General features: G+C 39.0%; 2 protein-coding genes across 4 annotated transcripts in view; both read right to left on the minus strand.

Annotated features, from left to right (window-relative positions):
• Positions 1-15,047, minus strand: part of spire1a (spire-type actin nucleation factor 1a) — a 30,250-nt gene extending 15,203 nt beyond the window's left edge. For all 3 annotated transcript variants that reach the window (XM_008421974.2, XM_008421973.2, XM_008421971.2), the window contains exons 1-2: positions 14,546-15,047; positions 10,605-10,636 (exon numbers count right to left, since the gene is read on the minus strand). In XM_008421974.2, the coding sequence (XP_008420196.1) occupies positions 10,605-10,636; positions 14,546-14,888 (375 nt within the window). In that variant the 5' untranslated portion in view covers positions 14,889-15,047. The remainder of the gene's footprint in view (positions 1-10,604; positions 10,637-14,545) is intronic.
• Positions 15,048-16,353: 1,306 nt separating this feature from the next.
• LOC103472368 (brain and acute leukemia cytoplasmic protein) lies at positions 16,354-19,104 on the minus strand. The gene is made up of 3 exons (XM_008421975.2): positions 18,730-19,104; positions 18,411-18,553; positions 16,354-17,517 (listed from the first exon to the last, which is right to left on the minus strand). Exons 1-3 carry the CDS (start codon positions 18,866-18,868, stop codon positions 17,392-17,394), a joined length of 408 nt encoding a protein of 135 aa, XP_008420197.1. The 5' UTR covers positions 18,869-19,104; the 3' UTR covers positions 16,354-17,391.
• Between the last annotated feature and the right edge of the window lie 297 nt (positions 19,105-19,401).

Genomic DNA, 19,401 nt, shown 5'->3' on the forward strand with positions numbered 1-19,401 from the left:
TTTTTTTCTGAATGTCAACTTTATTCACAAGAGCACATCTCATTAGTGTAATTCAGTAATTTCCTGTTTGCCTGCTGTGAAGTACTCCACTACTACTACGATCTTTAAAGCTGACAACACAGTTTTACGTTTCGTCCCGTCTGCAAACCCTCATGGAATAATCTCACTGAGAGCAAACAGAGCTCCACCACCTACAACAAACAGAGAGCGTCTGCAGAGTTAAGGCCACGGATCATGTCCTCAAACCCAAACTTAAAATAAAAGGCACCCACGTCCCTCTAAATTTGCTCATACTAGCACTGCTTCCTCTCATTAATGAGAGAGGAATGACCCGTCCATCTGCAGCATGTTTAAATTCTTCCTAATGTCTTAAACCACCAGCAGACAAAGCTGTTCTTTTACTCCAGCAGGTCCAGTTGGCTCGCTGTGCCGTGTCCTCCCCCGACGTCAACTTTAACCAAGTTATGTATTAATCTGCAATGGCCTTCAAATAAGCTTGGAAAAATCGGTTAATTTATTCTCCAAAATATTTTGGTCCAGGTTGTCTATTATGGGGATTTTTTTTTATTCCCTTGTGTTGAAATCTTAACAAAATTGTATTTTTCACAGGTGAAGATACTTAAAGTTTCACGACTTATCGACAATTTTATTTTGCCAATTATTGATGACTCCAGTCTTGCATATTAACCCACCACCCAAAATAATAATAATAAAAAAAAACAATCTGGCTTTTTAAATGTTTAAAATTTCTGAAAATCTGTGAATATGTATTACGCAGGGTGTGAACTGAAACTAAAAACCACAAATTTCATTAATATAATATTTCCACAGTAATCTTTAAAAAAAATAGTTCATGTTGGTGACAGTGAAGCAATTGTTTTATAAGAGACTTTACTCAAAAACAAACATGAATCAGAATCAATGTTGCTGTCAGATTTTAACACTCCCTAGTCTGGATGTCTAGAGAAAAAAAATCACCTTTATCAATAAAATGGGCGTTTAAAATGACAAAAACGGAAAGAATTTTAGATATGTGAGGACATTCTTAAATGGCAATAACGGCATTTATGAAAAAAACGAAAGTATGCCGACACATAATATTTTGAATAATCTGTGAAAGAGCAATTTTTTGTCTCCGAGGGACCCAGGTGGAACTCATATCCAACGGATAAATGACTCAATCTTTATGTTTTCTTTCCATAGCCGTTTAATACAGCATTCTTACGCGGCCTGTTTGGCAGAGAAGTGCTGCTCGAAGGGGGAGGTACCCAAACAAAACGCAGCGCTGCATGTGGGCGAAGCTTTCAGGGGAACAGCACAGCACCTGCCAGGAGTCTGGGAGTGTGCTGGTAAAGACAAGGGCGTTGACTGAGCCTGTGCAAAATCATTAACTTCAACAGCAGAGAAGAGGGCGTTTCTCATAACTCGCTCTGCAAACCACAAAGCTTAAATATGAGTTCTGTCGAGTAACACAGAGCGTTTGTTGGACTGATAAGGGTTCAGATGTTGCAAAACAAGCACGTTCTCTCAGTTATTTAATGAAATAGTTCATTCTTAATAATAATTATTGTCTGAAAGTTACTAGCCATAACCCTAAATATCTCAACATACATTGTCAAAGCAGCATAAACCGATTAAAATGTTTTCCTTCATCGAATTGCAATGTTGTCCTTTTTCTTCAAAGATATATCCTAATTTTGATCATGACTTTTATGTAAAAGAAAAAGATAAAAGTTGTAATAGTGTGCATTTATCTGTATGTGTTTTCAGTAGCTCAGGAACTTGAATACTGGTGGCTAAAATATTAAACTGAAATTGGGATTTAGCAAATCAACAACAAAGGAATTAATTTAATGTTATTTCAGCACAAAAACAGAACTGATCTTCACAAAACATAAAGCATAAAAATCAAAAACAAATTTTCCATACTCATTGTTTCCATGATACGTATCCATTCTTAAAACAACCTGGAATAACAATTACGTAAGTAATTGTTATTCCAGAGACAAACCGTAATTAAAACAAAAAACTTGTTTCCAAGGGAAAGAGGTCGGAACATTTCTGTAAAAAGTGGCCTAAATATTTTCACTATTCAAATCTATAGAATGTTTTTGTTACTTTGAACAACGTAGGCTAACTGGTATTTTCCTAAAGAAAAATGGGTGTGAACTCAGGAGCAACGTTATTTATTTTCAGATTCACTTTTTTCAGTAGAAACTGAAACAAACAAGGGAACTAATCCAGGTGCATCAAGCACTCCTACATGTTTTTGGTGCAATATCTGTCAAATATAGCAGGTAAGAAAACAAAGAGGAACATAAGCAAATATTAGGAGAATTCAAAAACTTTTTTTTGAGTCAACAAAATGGAAAAAGCTGCACAAACTTTCTGCTCCTGCTCTTCCTGGTGTTACGCTGTTATTATTTATCCGCCGTCGCAGAGTACGGCCGATAATCCTGTTCCAAGCCCAAAACAAATATCCTATTGCTTACTGCCTTGTTATGTAACATCATAATCCATCTGCAGGACATCATGCGCCGAAGCAGGCAGGCAGACAGGCGAGAGGAGGATGATAGTTACAGACAGCAAAAAGGGGGCTTTCATTTAACCCCGACAACAAACCAAACAACTAAAGAAGTCTTACTTTTGTAATTCAAAAAACAGGACTTGCAAAATTTCATTCACTCTGAACTTTTTCACATTTTGTCCCATCACAACCACAAACTCCAAAGTACTTCATTGGAATTTATGTGAGAGACCAACAAACATGGTTCACAGCTGTGGAAGTACAGAAAAAAACACTTAATAAATTTCAAGACTTTTTTTTTACAAAAAGAAGTCAGATGTGTGTGCATTTGTATTCACCTTTTTAGGGATTGTGGGAAACTTTTACCAGGACTTTCAACAATGGTTTTATTTTTCCATAAAGGGCATTGATTTATTGCTGTATTATTATATTTTTAGAGTGTATAATGAATAATTGTCCTGTCAGATGGGGTTAATACTAGGGCTGGGTAATATTTTGAATGTATCATTATCACAATATCAGTGACTAATCAGAGTGCAATTGATGGCTAATATATTCTGTTATGAAAGTGCAATTTAAATGCTAATCTAATATTTAGCTGGTTAGTCTTACAGCAGCAGATGTACAAAATGCAAAAGTGCTGACAGCACAAATGAGAAAGAGGAATGAAGGAATCAGGCATATTTCACAACTGATATCATTATCATAATATTTGCACACATTAACACCACTGCAAAATTCTCTCATATTTGTATTATTATATGAAATATGAGAGAATTTTGCAGTTGCTTATATTGTTGTTCTCAATGTCTACACCCAACGCCTAACAAAAAGGTTTTTTTTTTTTTTTTTGTTGCATCTGTTTAAGCTTGTAGTTGAAACCATGGCAGCATCAGTTTATTTATTGGTGCCACAACTGAAGCTTGTGGAAAAATAAAACGTTGGTGTTGAGCAAGCAGTTGCACTAGAACCAGCTTCATGGAAAAACCCCAAAGCTGCTTCTCTGCTTAATGCTCCGCTCACCCAGTCAGGCAGTTCAAGTGGACAGCCACGTATTGGTGAGTTTGCAGTTGCGCCATACTCTTTCCATTTTTAGGTGATAAGACAGCTCATTTATTTATGCAATGTTCAGAGTTTGAAATATTATTGTATAAGCTAACCCTGCTTTAAACCTACCCAGAACTTTCTTCTTGACCTGTCTGCTGTGTTCCTTGGTCTTCATGATGCTGTTTGTTCACTAAATACACTAGCAAATCTTTAAGGCTTTCATAAAACACCAGTAAGTCCACGGAGATTAAAGTTACTCACTTCTGAAGACAACAGATTGCATCGCATTTTATTTAGAAGTTTAAAGGTAAAGATGAATGCAGTCCAAACTTTTCAGATTTTTAATCCTTAAAATAAAGATTAAAAAAAAGAACATAGAGGAATCATTTTCTTTCCATTTCACTTGTTGTCTACTTTGTATTGGCCTGTCACATAAAATCCTCAAAAATGTTTGCACCAAAATTTGGAAAAGTTGAAGGGGTGCCAATACTTTTCGAAGGCACTGTAAATTGCTTAAAAACAAAATACTACTAACATAACTCCTTCAACTAGTTGCTAATGGAACAACACCACGTCTGCCTGAGTTCGTTGTGTGACATTAAATGTAAGAAGGAGTGAAGAAAAATTATTTTCCCAGCACCCAATCTGAGTGAAGGATGGAGCAGGAAGGTTATTGAAGTGTGTTTTAATCACTCGTCTCAATCTTATATAAAGACATCTGACTTACAGGAATGAGACAGGAAGTGAAGGCAGAGGAGGGAGCAGAAGGAAGAAGGAAGAAGGAAGCACGGAGGCGAGGCGGGCAAATATGTATATGATGAAAGCCTGGGTTGTAAAAGGTATGTGGAGAATATTCTGTGGAAAAACCACAATATGAAACTACGACGCGTCGAGCTGAGGTTGATTCCTAATGATGATGATGATGATGATGAAGAACATTCACAACTGCAGGTAGTGCAGGACATCTCCCACTTTTTAAATGCTTCTTAGGCAATGCGGCAGGATGAGTCATAGGAGCACCGGGTTCCTGAACCCACAAAGTTCAGGAAAAGGTCAAGCATCAAACAAAATGCAGTCAGAACGTCCTGCAGCTTCCCTCAAAGACGACTCGCCTCGCAGCCTGCCATGGGGGAGTCACAGTTTTAGGAAGAAGGTAGCAATATCAAGCGAAAGTATTCTTGACATTCAACAATAGGGTGCTTTTTATTTAAGAATCCTCTTTGTCTGGGTCCTGGGATATTTCCTGGTGAAGCGATGATGAATAGTAGTGGAATGTTCTGCTTATGAAAGACTTTATTCTCCTGAAGAAAAAGATGAGCTTAAACGTGATCCGTTGACCTATAAGCTCAATAATGACATGTTTTCATAAAAACATGTCAGAGTTTTCATGAAAATGAACTATGAATGGGCTACAGCATAATATAGTATTTTTTTATGTTTATTGATACTTGATTTAATATTCGGCTGCACAGTGGCACAGTTGGTAGAGCTGTTGCCTTGCAGCAAGAAGGTTCTGGGGTCTTTCTGCATGGAGTTTGCATGTTCTCCCTGTGCATGCGTGGGTTTTCTCCGAGTACAAGAACATGACCGTCAGGTTAATTGGCCCCTCCAAATTGTCCCTAGGTGTGAGTGTGTGTGTGCATGGTTGTTTGTCCTGTCTGTCTCTGTGTTGCCCTGTGACAGACTGGCGACCTGTCCAGGGTGACCCCGCCTCTCGCCCGCAACGTTAGCTGGAGATAGGCACCAGCAACCCTCCCGACCCCACTAAGGGACAAGGGTGTAAAGAAGATGGATGGATGATTTAACATTTAATGATTAGGTTGTTAATATAGTTTGTGTTCAGTAAACGTTTTTTAAGATAAACTGTGAATTGATAGTCTCGGTTTGAATTTCTTACTCCCACAGTGAAGTCAAACTTATCTTTTGGTTTAATTATTAACTTTGCTTATAGTTTGCAATGTTAACACAGATAATGTAGATAAATTCAGAATATCTTACTAGGTAAATATGCATCTGGATGTACTTCATAAATGATCTCCAGACATTTGTTCAGGATTTCCTTCTTGTAAACTATTAATTAATTGACTTTATAGCTGTATTACTTTGTGTGGATCCCAATTTACCTCATAGCTGCAAAAGCCAAGAAAATACTCTATGACATACAGTAGAAACTGTATATAACTGGGTAAAAATTAATCCTTCCTGCCTGACCTGCCGATTCCAATTTTGGCTGATAGATTTTTTTGTTTATAACTGTCAGGTATTATAAAGTAACAACACATCTTCAATGTTCCAATTGTATATTGAAAACCATTGAGCTATATCAATGAAACAGTACAGACATCTGCCAGCCCTCTGTCACCACCAGATTCGGTCCTGGTCTGGTTGGTGACCTGGCAAACAATCCCGCTGTCACCTTCTGATGAGATACCGCCCTGGGAGGTTGCCCATGTCGTCCAAACCAGAAACAACCACTGAGACCAGTATCTGATTTTCAGACATTTCAGCGGTAGATAAGCTTGGTTAGTAAGATCAGTTTCTCTTGTTGGTATCAGCCGAGCGCAGATGACCCAAAATTAAGAAAATTGGTGCCAATCAATCAGTGCATCTCTGTAAAATTTACTTCTATTTGTCAGGAACCATTTACCTATGGGTAAAGAACAGCTCTTCACAGAAATCCATACCAATGAGACCTCTCATGTTTTCAGTATGAGAATAAGCTTTTAAACATCGTCTAATCCTAACGCTAACACCATCTAGAAACTAGAACCAGCTTGCATGCCAGCCTTTGAACATCCGATGTGTCTGACACCAGGTTGTCGGTGTCAACTGTGGTGTGTCTAAACGCCAGCACACCTTTTCATTTGAATGCCTCTCTTTGACGTCCTAATATGCACAAGCACAAAGGCTCTCATTCCCTCTAGGCACCTTCAAGACTAAAAGTTATTTAGCACAAAACATGCTTTGTTCACAACCTGTTCACAAAATATTTTTTAGTTATTTAAAAGCAGACTAATTTAATTGATTTAAAAAAAAAAATAACTTCAGCAGATATACAATTTCTAGAACCGGGATAACATCACCACACGTTACTATCGTTTGAGTTCACGGAGCAGCCAGATGAGCAACCTCCGGTATTTGCTGCAGCAGTAGAGCAAAGCCATCGCAACACAGACAGTTACATAACAGCAGCTGAGAGGGCGTCCACTGCGGGGAGCGGATGCTCTGCCTCCCGTCCTCTGCCGTAGTTCTTGGCGGGACAGAAACGGTCAGAAACCGTTGAGCTTGCAGACATCTATGAAGTCAACTGGAAACTGCTGAGGTCTGGGAACACGTCTACGTCAAACAGTCCGTTCTGATGTTTCAGGGGATAGTTTCTGTACGTCACCACAGCGCTGCTGACAGAACAAAAGCGGATCCTTTGGCCAGAGCTTCAGAGAAACTGTTAATAGAGCTGTTTGAGACTAAATACAAAGGCCCACTTATTTGCTGGCATTCCTAGTAAAGACCTGTAAATAGCCATAAAATCATTTATCAAATCAAAACAGCAGAACATGTGTTGATTTTCATAAATCAAAATCGGCTACAAGAAAAACGCCATTTATGTCAAGTAGGCCATATTTATGACATTTGTTCAAAAGTTTAGAATAACTGAAACTGTGAGAACCAAGGCTGGAAGATTACCCAAATTTACCTCATAGCGAGATGATGAGAGGTTAAACAAATCTCCAAAGTTCACAGTTAGAGAACTGTGATGTGTGGCTTCTTGGGATCACACATTTTATCAGCTTATTTTAGGGCTTCTACACACATCTTTTACCAGAGGTGCAAATGCCTGCAGAAAGTGATGCGTGCAATCAATTTACACTCCTGAGGAGGAAACTGAAATCATCTCTCTGCTCTGGCAGCGTCAGGAGAAATAAAGATGAGAAGATCTCTTCAGTTCAGGATGAAGCCGTAGTTAAATAGTTACAAAAAAAATCCGTAATAGGCCCCCCTGTCAGATGGTGCTTTCTGTGAATGTTTATGTATGGGCGGAAATATCGCTCCCGGGTCCGTTATAGGGGGGCCAGCTTTTAAGCAAAGCCATCAGTGTCACAAAAATCAATGGATTGATTTGGTTAAAAAGTAGAGTGTAACCTAATGAGGTTACTGGTTCATGTCAGGGAGAGGGAGATATATAGAGAAACAGACGAGTTTATCTATTATGTAAACAAGGGGAAAATGATTAGCCTTTAGCAAGACATGAAAGGGCACAGCAACAGGTGAGGGAGGGGCAGCACTGCCCCAGGGAAAATTCTCTGGTCTGTTTTTAGATTTACTTTAAGAACAATATGAAGGAAATCCTAACTGTTTGTATTACGTTTTATAGCGTAGGCATACCTTAATACCAGTAACTGACTCATGTCTAGGAGAGAAAAACAAGGAAAAAAAATCTGTTTCTTCTTCTTTTTAGAAAATAGCGCAGTCTGGCATCACAGCTGACGAGCATGACAGACAGTCTTTGTGGCGACGGAGGTCACAGCTGGCAGCGGGAGCCGTCCAGAAACCTCACATGCAGTCACTGTTCCACCAGCTGCAGTTCTGGCTCACTCAGTCTCCGCTAACCAGTGAAATATGTCGACTTTAATACGATTTCTAAACATTCTCCTGAGTTAATCTGGAATACATGAGCCACTTAATGTAAAACTCAGACGTTTAGCATCCGTTTCTGATTTTTTTGGATTCACCTCAAGTGTGTTGGTGGAAAACTAACAGTGTTTGCCTCAAAGTAAATTTTAGGGACCTCAGCGTTTCTGGTAAACTGAAATGCCAGTAATAGGATGCTAGAGCTAATCACACCTTAATCTTCAACTGAGAACAAACTAGGTTAAGCTTGTTTTGTCTGAGCCTCAGAAGAAGAGGCAAGGTACATCATAATGCAGCCCCTTTGCCTCAAAAAAAACCTCAAAATTACTTTAGTGTCTGTAAAAACTTATGCAGTAATATAGAAATACTATTGAGTAAATCAACTCTATACAGTTAAAGACAAGCTGAGGAATGAGAAAGAGAGACACCAGCTGACTCACCCTCACCAGAGTCCAGAAACATAACAAGCGAGACCAAACATAAGGAATGGCCAGTTCTGCACCAGTAGGCGAGGCAATGCCGTGAGAACGGCTGGATGTTACTAATTTTCCCTAATTGATAAGGAAGTAGCATCAGGGAAAAGTGCAAGGGAAGATTTCCGGCTTCAGTTATTCAGCAAACACATTAGGAGAGAAAAAAAAACACATACACTTGACAAGAATATTAACTTTGAATTGAAGCAATCTGAATGAAGAACACAAGTTTGCACCTCTTGGAGGCTAAATACCGTAATAAAATTGAAAGTAATTGCCAGTGACCTAAAATGAAAACTTAAAGATAGACAAAGTGTCTGAGTGACTAATTTTGTCCAGCACAGTCTCTATACCACCCACCTCTGCACACTGCCAGTCATCTGACTTTTTTTACAAATTGGACAAAGACATACTTAACAACTTGGGATTATTTCTAATAAGTAAGAACATGAAGGGTTGGGTTAAAACCGAAGGAACACCACCCATTATTACACTAGAAAGGTAACACTGTTTCAAATCTACAGCTGGCAAGAGACAAGCTGCTTGACTAACACCAATCAGATCACACCATTTACAAATGGTATTGCTATTATACTTTATCCCTTAAATTTTTATGTTGTTACCCTAATAAGTTTCTTATATTGCAGGAATCTCATCCCAGCCCACGTCTTGCTGTAGCTTTTTTGTGTGAGTGTTTGTAGATGTTTTTGGATCTTCCAAATACATTCTATTCTGTTTCTTTTTGTTTTCCATATTCACAATCAACTACGGTGTTTATTCCCACCATCTTTATACACTTTTTGTGAACTCCACCTACGCTTAAGCTGTAGCGCTGAAAAATAAAAATACATTTTTTACAGACAGACAGGTGGTGTCCTGAGGTTTCAACTGCACTATTGACTTTGTTGCGACTGTCACGGTATCCTACGGCTTAAACCTGCCTTTGTGCAAGGTGTTATTTCCAAGTAAGAAAAGACAAAACAAACACACCCCGTCACTGAAACACGGCGTAAGCAAAACCAAACATGCAAGGATGCAAGGAGCGGATCCTTGTTTTGACCAGCTGAGACATTTACTTCAAACCAACTATCGCAACGCCAACAAGGGGATGACAGCCATGTTAGGCTTTTTGACCAAAGTGCTTAAGATAAAAAATAATTTAAAAAACAAAGAAAAACACAGTACCGAGCAAAACTAAACAAGCTGAAAAGTTCTATGCTAATTGGTCATCAGCTGAGGTAGCAACAATCAGGCGAAAAAAAAACATCATCATACCGTACATACCAGGCATCACATGGAATGCAAACAGAAAGGACAGTGAAAACACTGCAAGTCGAGAGACGACAGTGTAATTAATCTGTGTGAACAGCATGAAGCACTGAAAGACTTCATCCTCCAATAAAACTAAACTTCATTTGCACTCAAGAAAAAAAATATGCATGACTTTTTTTGAGATATAATTTTTTTTAAATACAGAAATATAAACAAGATAATTATCCTTTCAAAAGATGATACATGGATAGTGAGGGGTTTTTTTTGTATAGACTAATAGAGAAAAAAAAACTGAGAAAGCAAATATCCCATCTGTGCACATGTACACATTCCAAAAACAATAGCAGTCTGCAGACCAGATAATTCGCTTTTTCTTTTGTTTTGTTTTTTTCCAGCACCGATGATCACGAGGAATTCAGCATCTCCTCACTTTGACTCGGCAGAGGGTTTCATGTTTTTCTTTACACCCGGTGAAGGTAATATAATAACGCAGGGCACATACCAGCTTATTTCTTGCATAACTTCTCGGTAAAGGTGCTTTGTATATTTGAAGCAAAAACAAGCGGTAGCGAAACAGCGGGAGGAAGTGGAGCTAATTGGAGGCAGCCTGCACAATGCTCCAACCTGCATGAATGAAGAGACTGATGTTAACTCACCTCTATTGACGTGCACGCCGACTGGTACTCATCTGTAATGAAAAAGCAGAAAAGGAAGATTATTCACATTTAGTCAACGAAGCGGGTTGTTTATTGTGCATGTAGCTGCTTGTAACCCACCGCGAGGCAGATACACCATCTGAATTATTTATGTGGAGGTATACTGGACAGTTATGAAATGTATAACCACATAGCCACGAGTGAATAAGCGATTACGTTTTAGCTGTAGATAAAGCAGAAAACAGAAATCCAATCTTGCTAATGGAAAACATTCTCAAAATGTAAAACCAAATTCAAGAAAAACACAATAGGTTGGCCTCTGGCTGAAACAAGAGAGCGGGTTGATCATTACCTACGCGCTAATTTAAGGTGTGTTCAGATGAACCAGCTTTTCACTAGAGATAGAGATCTGACCAAAGTATCAAGGAGAGAGTGAAAGAGCTCAGAGGATAAAGTGCGGATGACGTGATGTCACTGCGCACACTAATGCAGTGCAGCAATAAATCGGTGCATATAAATGACACATTTTGTGAAGATGCCCATTTTATTGGAGACTATCATCCACTATAGCTGATCAAGGAGAAATTACATTCTTGGTTCACCGAAAACAAACAAAAGAAAAAAAAGGTTAAGATTTTGACTTTCGCTGGTGCATAAATTTGACATAAGAGAATCTTGTTATTCTGTTAACTCCGATTCAAAATGGGAAAGAGAAGAGAAATTCATTCAAATAAGGCAGATCTGTGCTAAAAGATTGTAGAAAATTGTAGAAAGAAAAAATAAAGTTTGAAACCATCTAACATGCCGACAGATTAGAAACACAGAAATTGTTCAACCATCACATAAATAAATATGTGGAGTTTGTAGTCCAGCTGTGTGCATGAACAATGAATGAAAATGTGGGAAAGCACTTTATACTCAATAAGTATGGTGATGGAACTGTAATGATGTTTGCAGGATCTTATTGCTAACTAAGGTTTTAACATTAATATTCACAGATGATGACGTTCTGTTGGTATCTTCAAAACTTCACATTAAAATAAACCAAGTAACTAAATTAATTCTCAATTATTTATGCTTATGTTGTTGTTAAGTCACAAACAAATGGACGCACAAGTAGAATCTTTAATTTGCAGTTTGCGGACAAATTTTCTCACATTCTCCATGTGAATTGATGCATTTGCAAATGTAGCATCTCTCTCATCCATTCAGCGAAAAAAATATGACCTAGTTTTTAAAACTGTGTAGCTCTTTGTCCTGTCGGCTATTTGTCCCAGGCAGGTCTGTGATCAGAGCACCGTCAACAGGGTTTTCAGTTCTCTTAGAAAGTTTCCACGTTTTGCCACATTGCGTCCACATATTCAATGCATTTTTAGGAGATTTTACGCTACGAACTTACAACACAAGGTAGGGCAAATTCACGTCTTTTCCATTAACCGTGCAGAGGACACGACAAAGATGTTAAAGACGAAAATCGAACACGGAAATTTTCATCTTGTGGCGAAAATTAGCATTAATATGATCTCTCTTAGGCGAGACATGGTGGTGGTAGCATCATCGTGTAGAGGAGATGCTTTATTTTTCAGCAAAAAAATAAATAAATAAATAAAAAATCCCACAAAGAATTTCTACAAGGCCACACTTTTCAGATAGCATTTTATATTGATCCACTGCATAAAATGCCAATAAAATACATTGACGTCTGTGGTTGTACCATGTGAGAATGTGAAAAACTTGAAGGGCTATGAATGTTTTTGCTAAGCACTCTGAGGGACATCTTAACACAAGATAATATCAGCAGAAACCACCAGGCTTAGGGTTGGTTTTCTGGGAGCTTTTCCAAATCCCACCACCTTGTCAGTGACTCATGCGCAGGTTGCAAAAACATTGAGTTTCAGATGAATTGCAAGCTGCTTCTTCTTCTTGCTACTAGAGACTTAATAGGTCTCACATCCCTCTCATCACTAGGCCTAATGAGAGTCAGAACAGAGCCCTGAAATACCCCAGCCGCAAGCTAAAGGAGTCAAAAAGACTCCCCACAAAATCTCCAAACTTAATGTACTAAGAGCTCTAAAGCCTGTGCTTCCAGTCATCGCTTTCAGTTCTATTTTTGGGTAGAGCAAAGACGCTCAAATGCACACACTGAATCTGTTTGTTCTGTGGCAATCAGCGCCGAACACGGCAGTACAAGAAGCCGGACTTTAAGAGGCTGGAAAGAAGGAGGGATGCGACGAAGAGGGAAGGAGAAAATCAGAAAGGGCATGTGGCAAATATGTTCCCAAGAAGGATGAGACAGAAGCCCAGAGCCTAAAGCTGTCATGACAAACAGGCGTCCACCTCCTTCCACACCCAGTTTTATCGCTCACATATTCGTGGAATGCAGATACAAAGCCCCAAGGCTTTGACGCATTGAGCACACCTGCTAACACACCTGAGCTGCTTCGATACCAAACCCAGTAGATGAAAGAAAATGACATCAGCAGACCTTTTGTGATGATTTTCCCACTTCTAGATCTAATACCAGTGGGATTTGTTAATTAAAATGCTCTGAGATCAACCTAACTATCATTATTTTCTCAACCGGCAATGCCTTGATTCTTTAAAAAAAAAAAAAGAAGTAAATGTGTGTTTTCAACAAGGTGACAGTTAATACATGGCAAGTAAATTGATAGTAGAACTAATGGGAATGGGCCTGGGAGGCGTTCTCTTTCACATGCGGCAAACAAGGGAGTCGGTTTTTCATATATTTACTTTTAAAAAGTAAAAAGCGGTTTAAAGTTTTAAAGACAGTTGATGGAAAAAAGAGATAACACTTATCTTTTAAACTGTCAGAGTGATACATTTGATGTCGCTTTAAGTCAACTTTCACCAATTAAAAAAAAATTCATTTTATTTCTCCTTGTTTCAATCAGTACTATTTTTCTACTTTTAATTTGGCAGTGTATTGATTTAAAATAACGGTATGACTACACTGTCCGACAATTGGAAGTTCTCTGAAAGTTTTTGTTCATCTGTAATATGGACAGATGGACATATTACAGATTTTTATAGCTTTTGTTTTGTTTTGTTTGTGTTACCATTTGTCATCACCTCATTTTTTGTATTCTGCAAAGTACCTGCTTTTGTCTTTGTGTTACATGAGAAGTGCTCTCACATAAACTTTACTGAATAAGCTGAATAAATGCCGAATGACGAATTAAACAATTCTTTACAACAGATTCAAATGTAAATTCAATTAAGCAATTTTTTTTTGCATAATCAAATCAATAATTTTTGATCACCAAGATTTAAATCTATAATATTTTTTGAACTTACTCCTCCATTTGCCCTGTGCTTTAAAGTTTCTTCAGGGATGTTTAAATCCCATTCTCCAGCTCAAATCTGTATCAACATTAATGATAACCCTGTTGGCAGCTATATGACTAATCTGTCCCTGGCTTCCAGCCAGTTTCTCTCCTGATGCAGGCTAAATTGCGTGGATATGGCCTTGAAACAAGGCGCTCTAACATTTTTGAATACATCACGTGGTTTAGTGTTTACTGAAGCTAACTGACCACTTTGGGCTTCAAACAGCCATTCATTCATCTGCAGCCTGCACCATCAAGCTGCCATATTCACTAAGATTGTAGTGGAAATACAACATTATGTTGTGCGAACTAAAGCTGAGTGTTAACATTTCAAAATACATATTTGCCTTAGATTCCCCGGCAGCTATTCGGTGGTCTATGGTTTATTATTAACAGCCGTATTAAGCGCATCTAAACACATTCACCACATGGCTGGAAGCAGACAACCACAACAATATGGCCTCTTTGTGGGGATGCTCCGTTCATTCGTTACGCTGGGGTGGATGTGGAGATTCGTTGAGATTCGGCCCTTGCATTTTACCTTGTTATCAGTGTAAAATAATCAGCTCGTCAGGTCGGGCCTGCTTTAGTTACCTTTGCAGCCTTCAAAGTGCAGCTTAACAGCCCCGTCTCTTCCGATCCTCACATTCCCAGGTCCATCGATCTTCCTCGGGTAGTCAACCGCCGAGGAGCCCGCTGCCTTGGATGAGCCTCTCCGTCTGTGTTTCTGCGCCAAAGTCCGACAGCACTGGTAGCACACTGCCCAGGCCTGTTCCTCGTTTATCGGCTGGCTGTACAGAGTCAGGATTTCATCCAGGGACAAGTCCTCGGATCCGTCTCCGCAGTCCATGCTCACGTCTCCGCGGTTCAAATTCCGAAGAACGGTCGGCGAAGAAGAAGACAACGTCCCCTCCTTACTCCCGGGTCGCTTAGCCATTTTCACACCATCCTTAACTTCCTAATACTAAGAAAGAATTACCGAAGAGTGAATGTCGGTAAATGGTTCTGTGTTACATAGTCAGTTTCTCTGAATCAGCTGGGGTCCGTCCAGTGACTCTGTGATGTGCGCTGACTGGAGTGACGGAGGAGAGCCAACCGTTCTGTGAACAGCTGCAGCCCTGCTGTCGGCCAGCGCCGCATGGTCCCTGCGCACTCCATGTTCCAGTTAACAGTAATGCCACAACGCAATAAATAAATATTTACATCCATTCATATATATGACGTATGTGTGTATGTAAAAAAATAAACAAATAAATAAATAAATAAAATCAATGTCGACGAAAATAATTAGCTAAACTAAATGAGCTAATTAGTTTAGCTTATTTCCTGAGCTAAACTAAAAGTCAAAAATGATAACACAATTAATTTGTTTAATAGTAAATGTGAAATAATGATTTAATAAATTATTCATGATATATATTTCAGCTTTCACTTAATAATTTAAAAGTCCCTTTAATTTAAATACTGAAGTAATAAAGGTTTTTTGCAAACAATGGGACTTTTTCCATGCATATTACAGGTTTATGCTAAACTAATTATTTATGAAGTTATTTCTATTTGTTGTTGTTTCAAAACTTTTGATATATCAAAAACATGCTTGTTTATTTATTTATTTATTATCATCTCCAAAAATGATACAGATAATCACAAATATATTTATTTACCTCAGTTTAATTTGAGAGGAGATGGAGGAAGGTTATTGTAATTATTGTAAATCTGTGGGACTTTTGGGCCTCAATGACTAAGTACATCACTAATCAATCTATCTATCAACTTTATACCTTTAGGTAGATTTGTGAGGTGACTTTCTTACGCACATCACCAAGGCTTCAAATAAAGAATATAAGCTATATTTCTACTCTAATCTTGGTAGATTGTTGTATATTTTCAAGAACACCAGTGTGTGGTTGCTTTCAAATAACTTTTGTATTTTGTATTTATCCCTATCCCTTAATTATCTAATGTTGCAGTCAGATGTTCAATTCTGGCTTACATCAGGTAAGGTATGTATAAACCACCTGGAACTTTCATTTTCCTTGTTTAAGACCGCTGTGTGAATTATGAGGAGAAAAAAATAGTCGCTGTCAGAAGTGTTGCCCTGTGATACTGAAACAAAAATAATTACCTTTATTTTATTTTATTTATTTTTTTCTCTGATGCTCCATTCAGGTGGTGACATCAAGATGTAAAATTGTTCTTATGTTTTTCTTTTCCGACATATATAATTTAGTTTTGTGACCAATGAACTTCAGATATGATACCGTTTTTGGAACGGTCTTATTAGACTGTTTCAAAACTTTGTTATATTTACTAATGTGACAAAGTTTGTTTTGAAACATAAGTACAGTGTGACCGAGTTAATAATAAAAACTCTTGGGAAGAACGAGGCATACCTTGTCAAGTCTGGCTGAAGTCATGACCAACAGATTGTCTTTTATTTACATTCATGCCCAGCTGAGCATCACAGCTTCCACTTGATTCTTGTAAACCTTCCGCAGCATCAGGTGTTCAACATCGCCATCTGCTGGCCAGTAATTTGGTTACCGCACTACCTCATCGCCTCCTGAGTTTATTTCATGAGTTCTTGTTATCTAAAATACTTTGAAGTCCAATGGCTAACCAGTATAATACAGATGTACACATGCAGATCAGTGTGAGCCCCAACAATGTTATACATTGCATTGTTGTAAATAATACCATATACCATTAAACACAAAATAGAGACTAAAAGAGAACCAGTACGGCACATTATACAGAACAAATATGGGGAAAAAATCAACAGTTTTGTTCAAATTAAGAGGAATTGTAGGCACATGCAGGTGTAGTTTTTTTGTTGTTGTTGTTTTTTATCTTGCAAAGGCTGAAGAAGAACATCTTCAGCATTCAAGCTTCAGACACCCCAATCTCAGCTCCTAAACAGCACTTTAAGGTTTTTTGTTTTTTATGAAAATTACTCACTGCACTGACTGGGCTTAAACAGCACACTCCAACAACAAAATATTTGCACAAAGAACAAAAGCAAATTCTTAAGGAAGCCCCGACACAGAGCACATCTGATGTGCAGATTGAGATTATTGTGTGCATATGGGGCCAATCTCTCCTTTTCAAATGTTGTATTTTTTTCTTCTTCTTCTTCTTAGAATTGTCTTAACACAGTGACACATTCCCTGACTGGTACTATGAGCATGGAGGAAAAAGCATGGTGTTTGGTTCCCACTCTCTTCCTCACACATGCAACAGCAATGCAGCATCTCGAGGTCTTTGGATGGAGACATAAGCAGGCGCCCTGTTAGGTGAATCGCTGCCTTGAGGGAGCCAGAGCGGCACAAAGTCACAAGCAAAGATCATCCGGACACGTCTGCAAGTCCTTGCCCTGCGGTGTGGTTAAATATTCTTGCAGCCCAGCTAATTTGCCTCCTAACAGTGTTGCAGCACTTTTTTCATCTCTCGTCGCAGGCGGTCTCCGGTTCAGGATCTCCAGGGCTGTTGACGCCGACAGGCTGGCCGTCCTTGGACAAAGCGCTGGCCTCCTTCGATGCTCTTCTTTTGGAGTCGCGAGTACTTTGCTGTGAAAAAGATTTTAAATATCACTTTGAGCCACACTAGGTAGCCAGAAGACAAAGATGACCAGAGTGAATCAATTCTGTTGCAGTGAATTTGTTTTAACTGATTGAATATCCACCCTTCAAACTAATTTGTACACTAGATAAAGATGCGTAAAAGCTTTAATATCTTGTTGGAGCAGCTTAGAAAAACATAATAAATTAGAATCCTCGTGCTTTCCTCCATTACTTTTACTTAGATTTTAAGCAAAAGAATAAGTGCATACTTGGAAAGTGGAAGGAAAATAGCCATTTTTTCCCACATTTTGCTAAATCTGAACATATATGACATGCACATGTATTTAGTTGCGTTTTACACTGATAATAAAATCTAGTGCACTCAATGGGCCTCATCTACTTGTATTACTGCTGCCCTACGCAAATCTCAGAGGCTAATGAGAGAACCATAGTGAACGAAAAACTTGCAGGAATCCTGATCTCTGCATTTAATCCAAAAATCCAGTGAGAGGATGTCTGGCCATCAGTTTGAGACATTAGCTTTAAGTGGATTTGATGCTGTTTTGTGATGTTAAGTAGGCAATTTATGCTTGAATGTAACTGAACTGAAACATGCCTGCAAAGGTAAGTGAGCCAAAACTTCATGCACAGAGAAATGAAAGACCCACTGTCAGTCACAAATGCCTGGTGGCCGAGGGTGACACACCTTGCTTTTTCACATAAGACCAGCTGGGGTGTAGATATCTTCCCTACACTAACTGAAATTATTATTTGAAAACTGCATTTTAGTTGACTCAGCACATCTTTGCCAGAAATTAAAATTTGTTTGCTAATCTTAAACATTGATGAGGTGTGACAGAAAAGCAAACGCAGAAGAAATATGTAAGAGGGAAAAGTACTTTTTCACAGCACTGTCCGTCAGTCAAGGAGCGCCTTGGTCTCCTCTGGTGATTGGAGCCATTGGCGGTGATGGCCTGCTTCCCACACTGGGTTCCTGTTGTCACCATCCTCTTCTCCTTCAGACCAGCCTCCACGGCTTTACCTTTAACAGAATAATAACACCAACAACAACAAAAATGAATAAAACATACGGCCCCGTGTCTTCTGTGAATAGTTGTGATTTGCATTTTGCACTTGAGTATAATTTTCCAGTCCACACGAAGTGGCTTTCAAGAGGCACTTGGCCTGCAAAGCGAGAGATCCGAGAATCCAACTTACTGTTCGGGACCGAGACGGGGGGTTCTACGTCCGTGTTCGTAAGCCATGTCGACTCTGTTTCTCTGGTCCAGCTCTCATGGTACCTCGGCTCGATTATCGCGTCCGCCCGACTCCCTCCACAACCCATCGAGAAAACCATCCACGGCAGGTGTAGCTGACGCTGACACGGTTAAAAGCGGGGGTGTGGAAACACAGTTCGGTTTTTCTCACAGCAGCAGCAGCATCCTTCACATCGGTTCAGTCCCTGTTTCTTCTTCCATCATCATCCTCATCAGTTGCTGCTGCTGCTGCTGCTGGTTGATGTTTCTCTCCACAGGCTGACAGCAGCTGACCAGCATCAACACACACACAGAGGTGTTGTGCGTCATCAGGAGAGGAGGGAGTTCACACTGCGCAGACTCAGAACTCTGATTGGCTCAGCTCAAGATGCTGCGAGCATCATCACTACGACGAGCGTCGTCATTATCATCGTGCAAACAAATACTACTCCGAATCTAAATTATTTAGCGGCGTTGAGAAAAAGTATTTGGAAGGGTTCACGACAAGTTTATGAAGCTACCAGGCTTCCCTGTTTGCTGTTTTGTTAATTTATCGCTAATAAGCTTCATACCGATTTGTCATATTTATGGGGTAAACACATGTAAAATGTTTTAAATTATTGCAAAAAGTGTG

This window comes from Poecilia reticulata, linkage group LG11 (assembly GCF_000633615.1).
Source record: "Poecilia reticulata strain Guanapo linkage group LG11, Guppy_female_1.0+MT, whole genome shotgun sequence".
Lineage (NCBI taxonomy): Eukaryota > Metazoa > Chordata > Actinopteri > Cyprinodontiformes > Poeciliidae > Poecilia > Poecilia reticulata.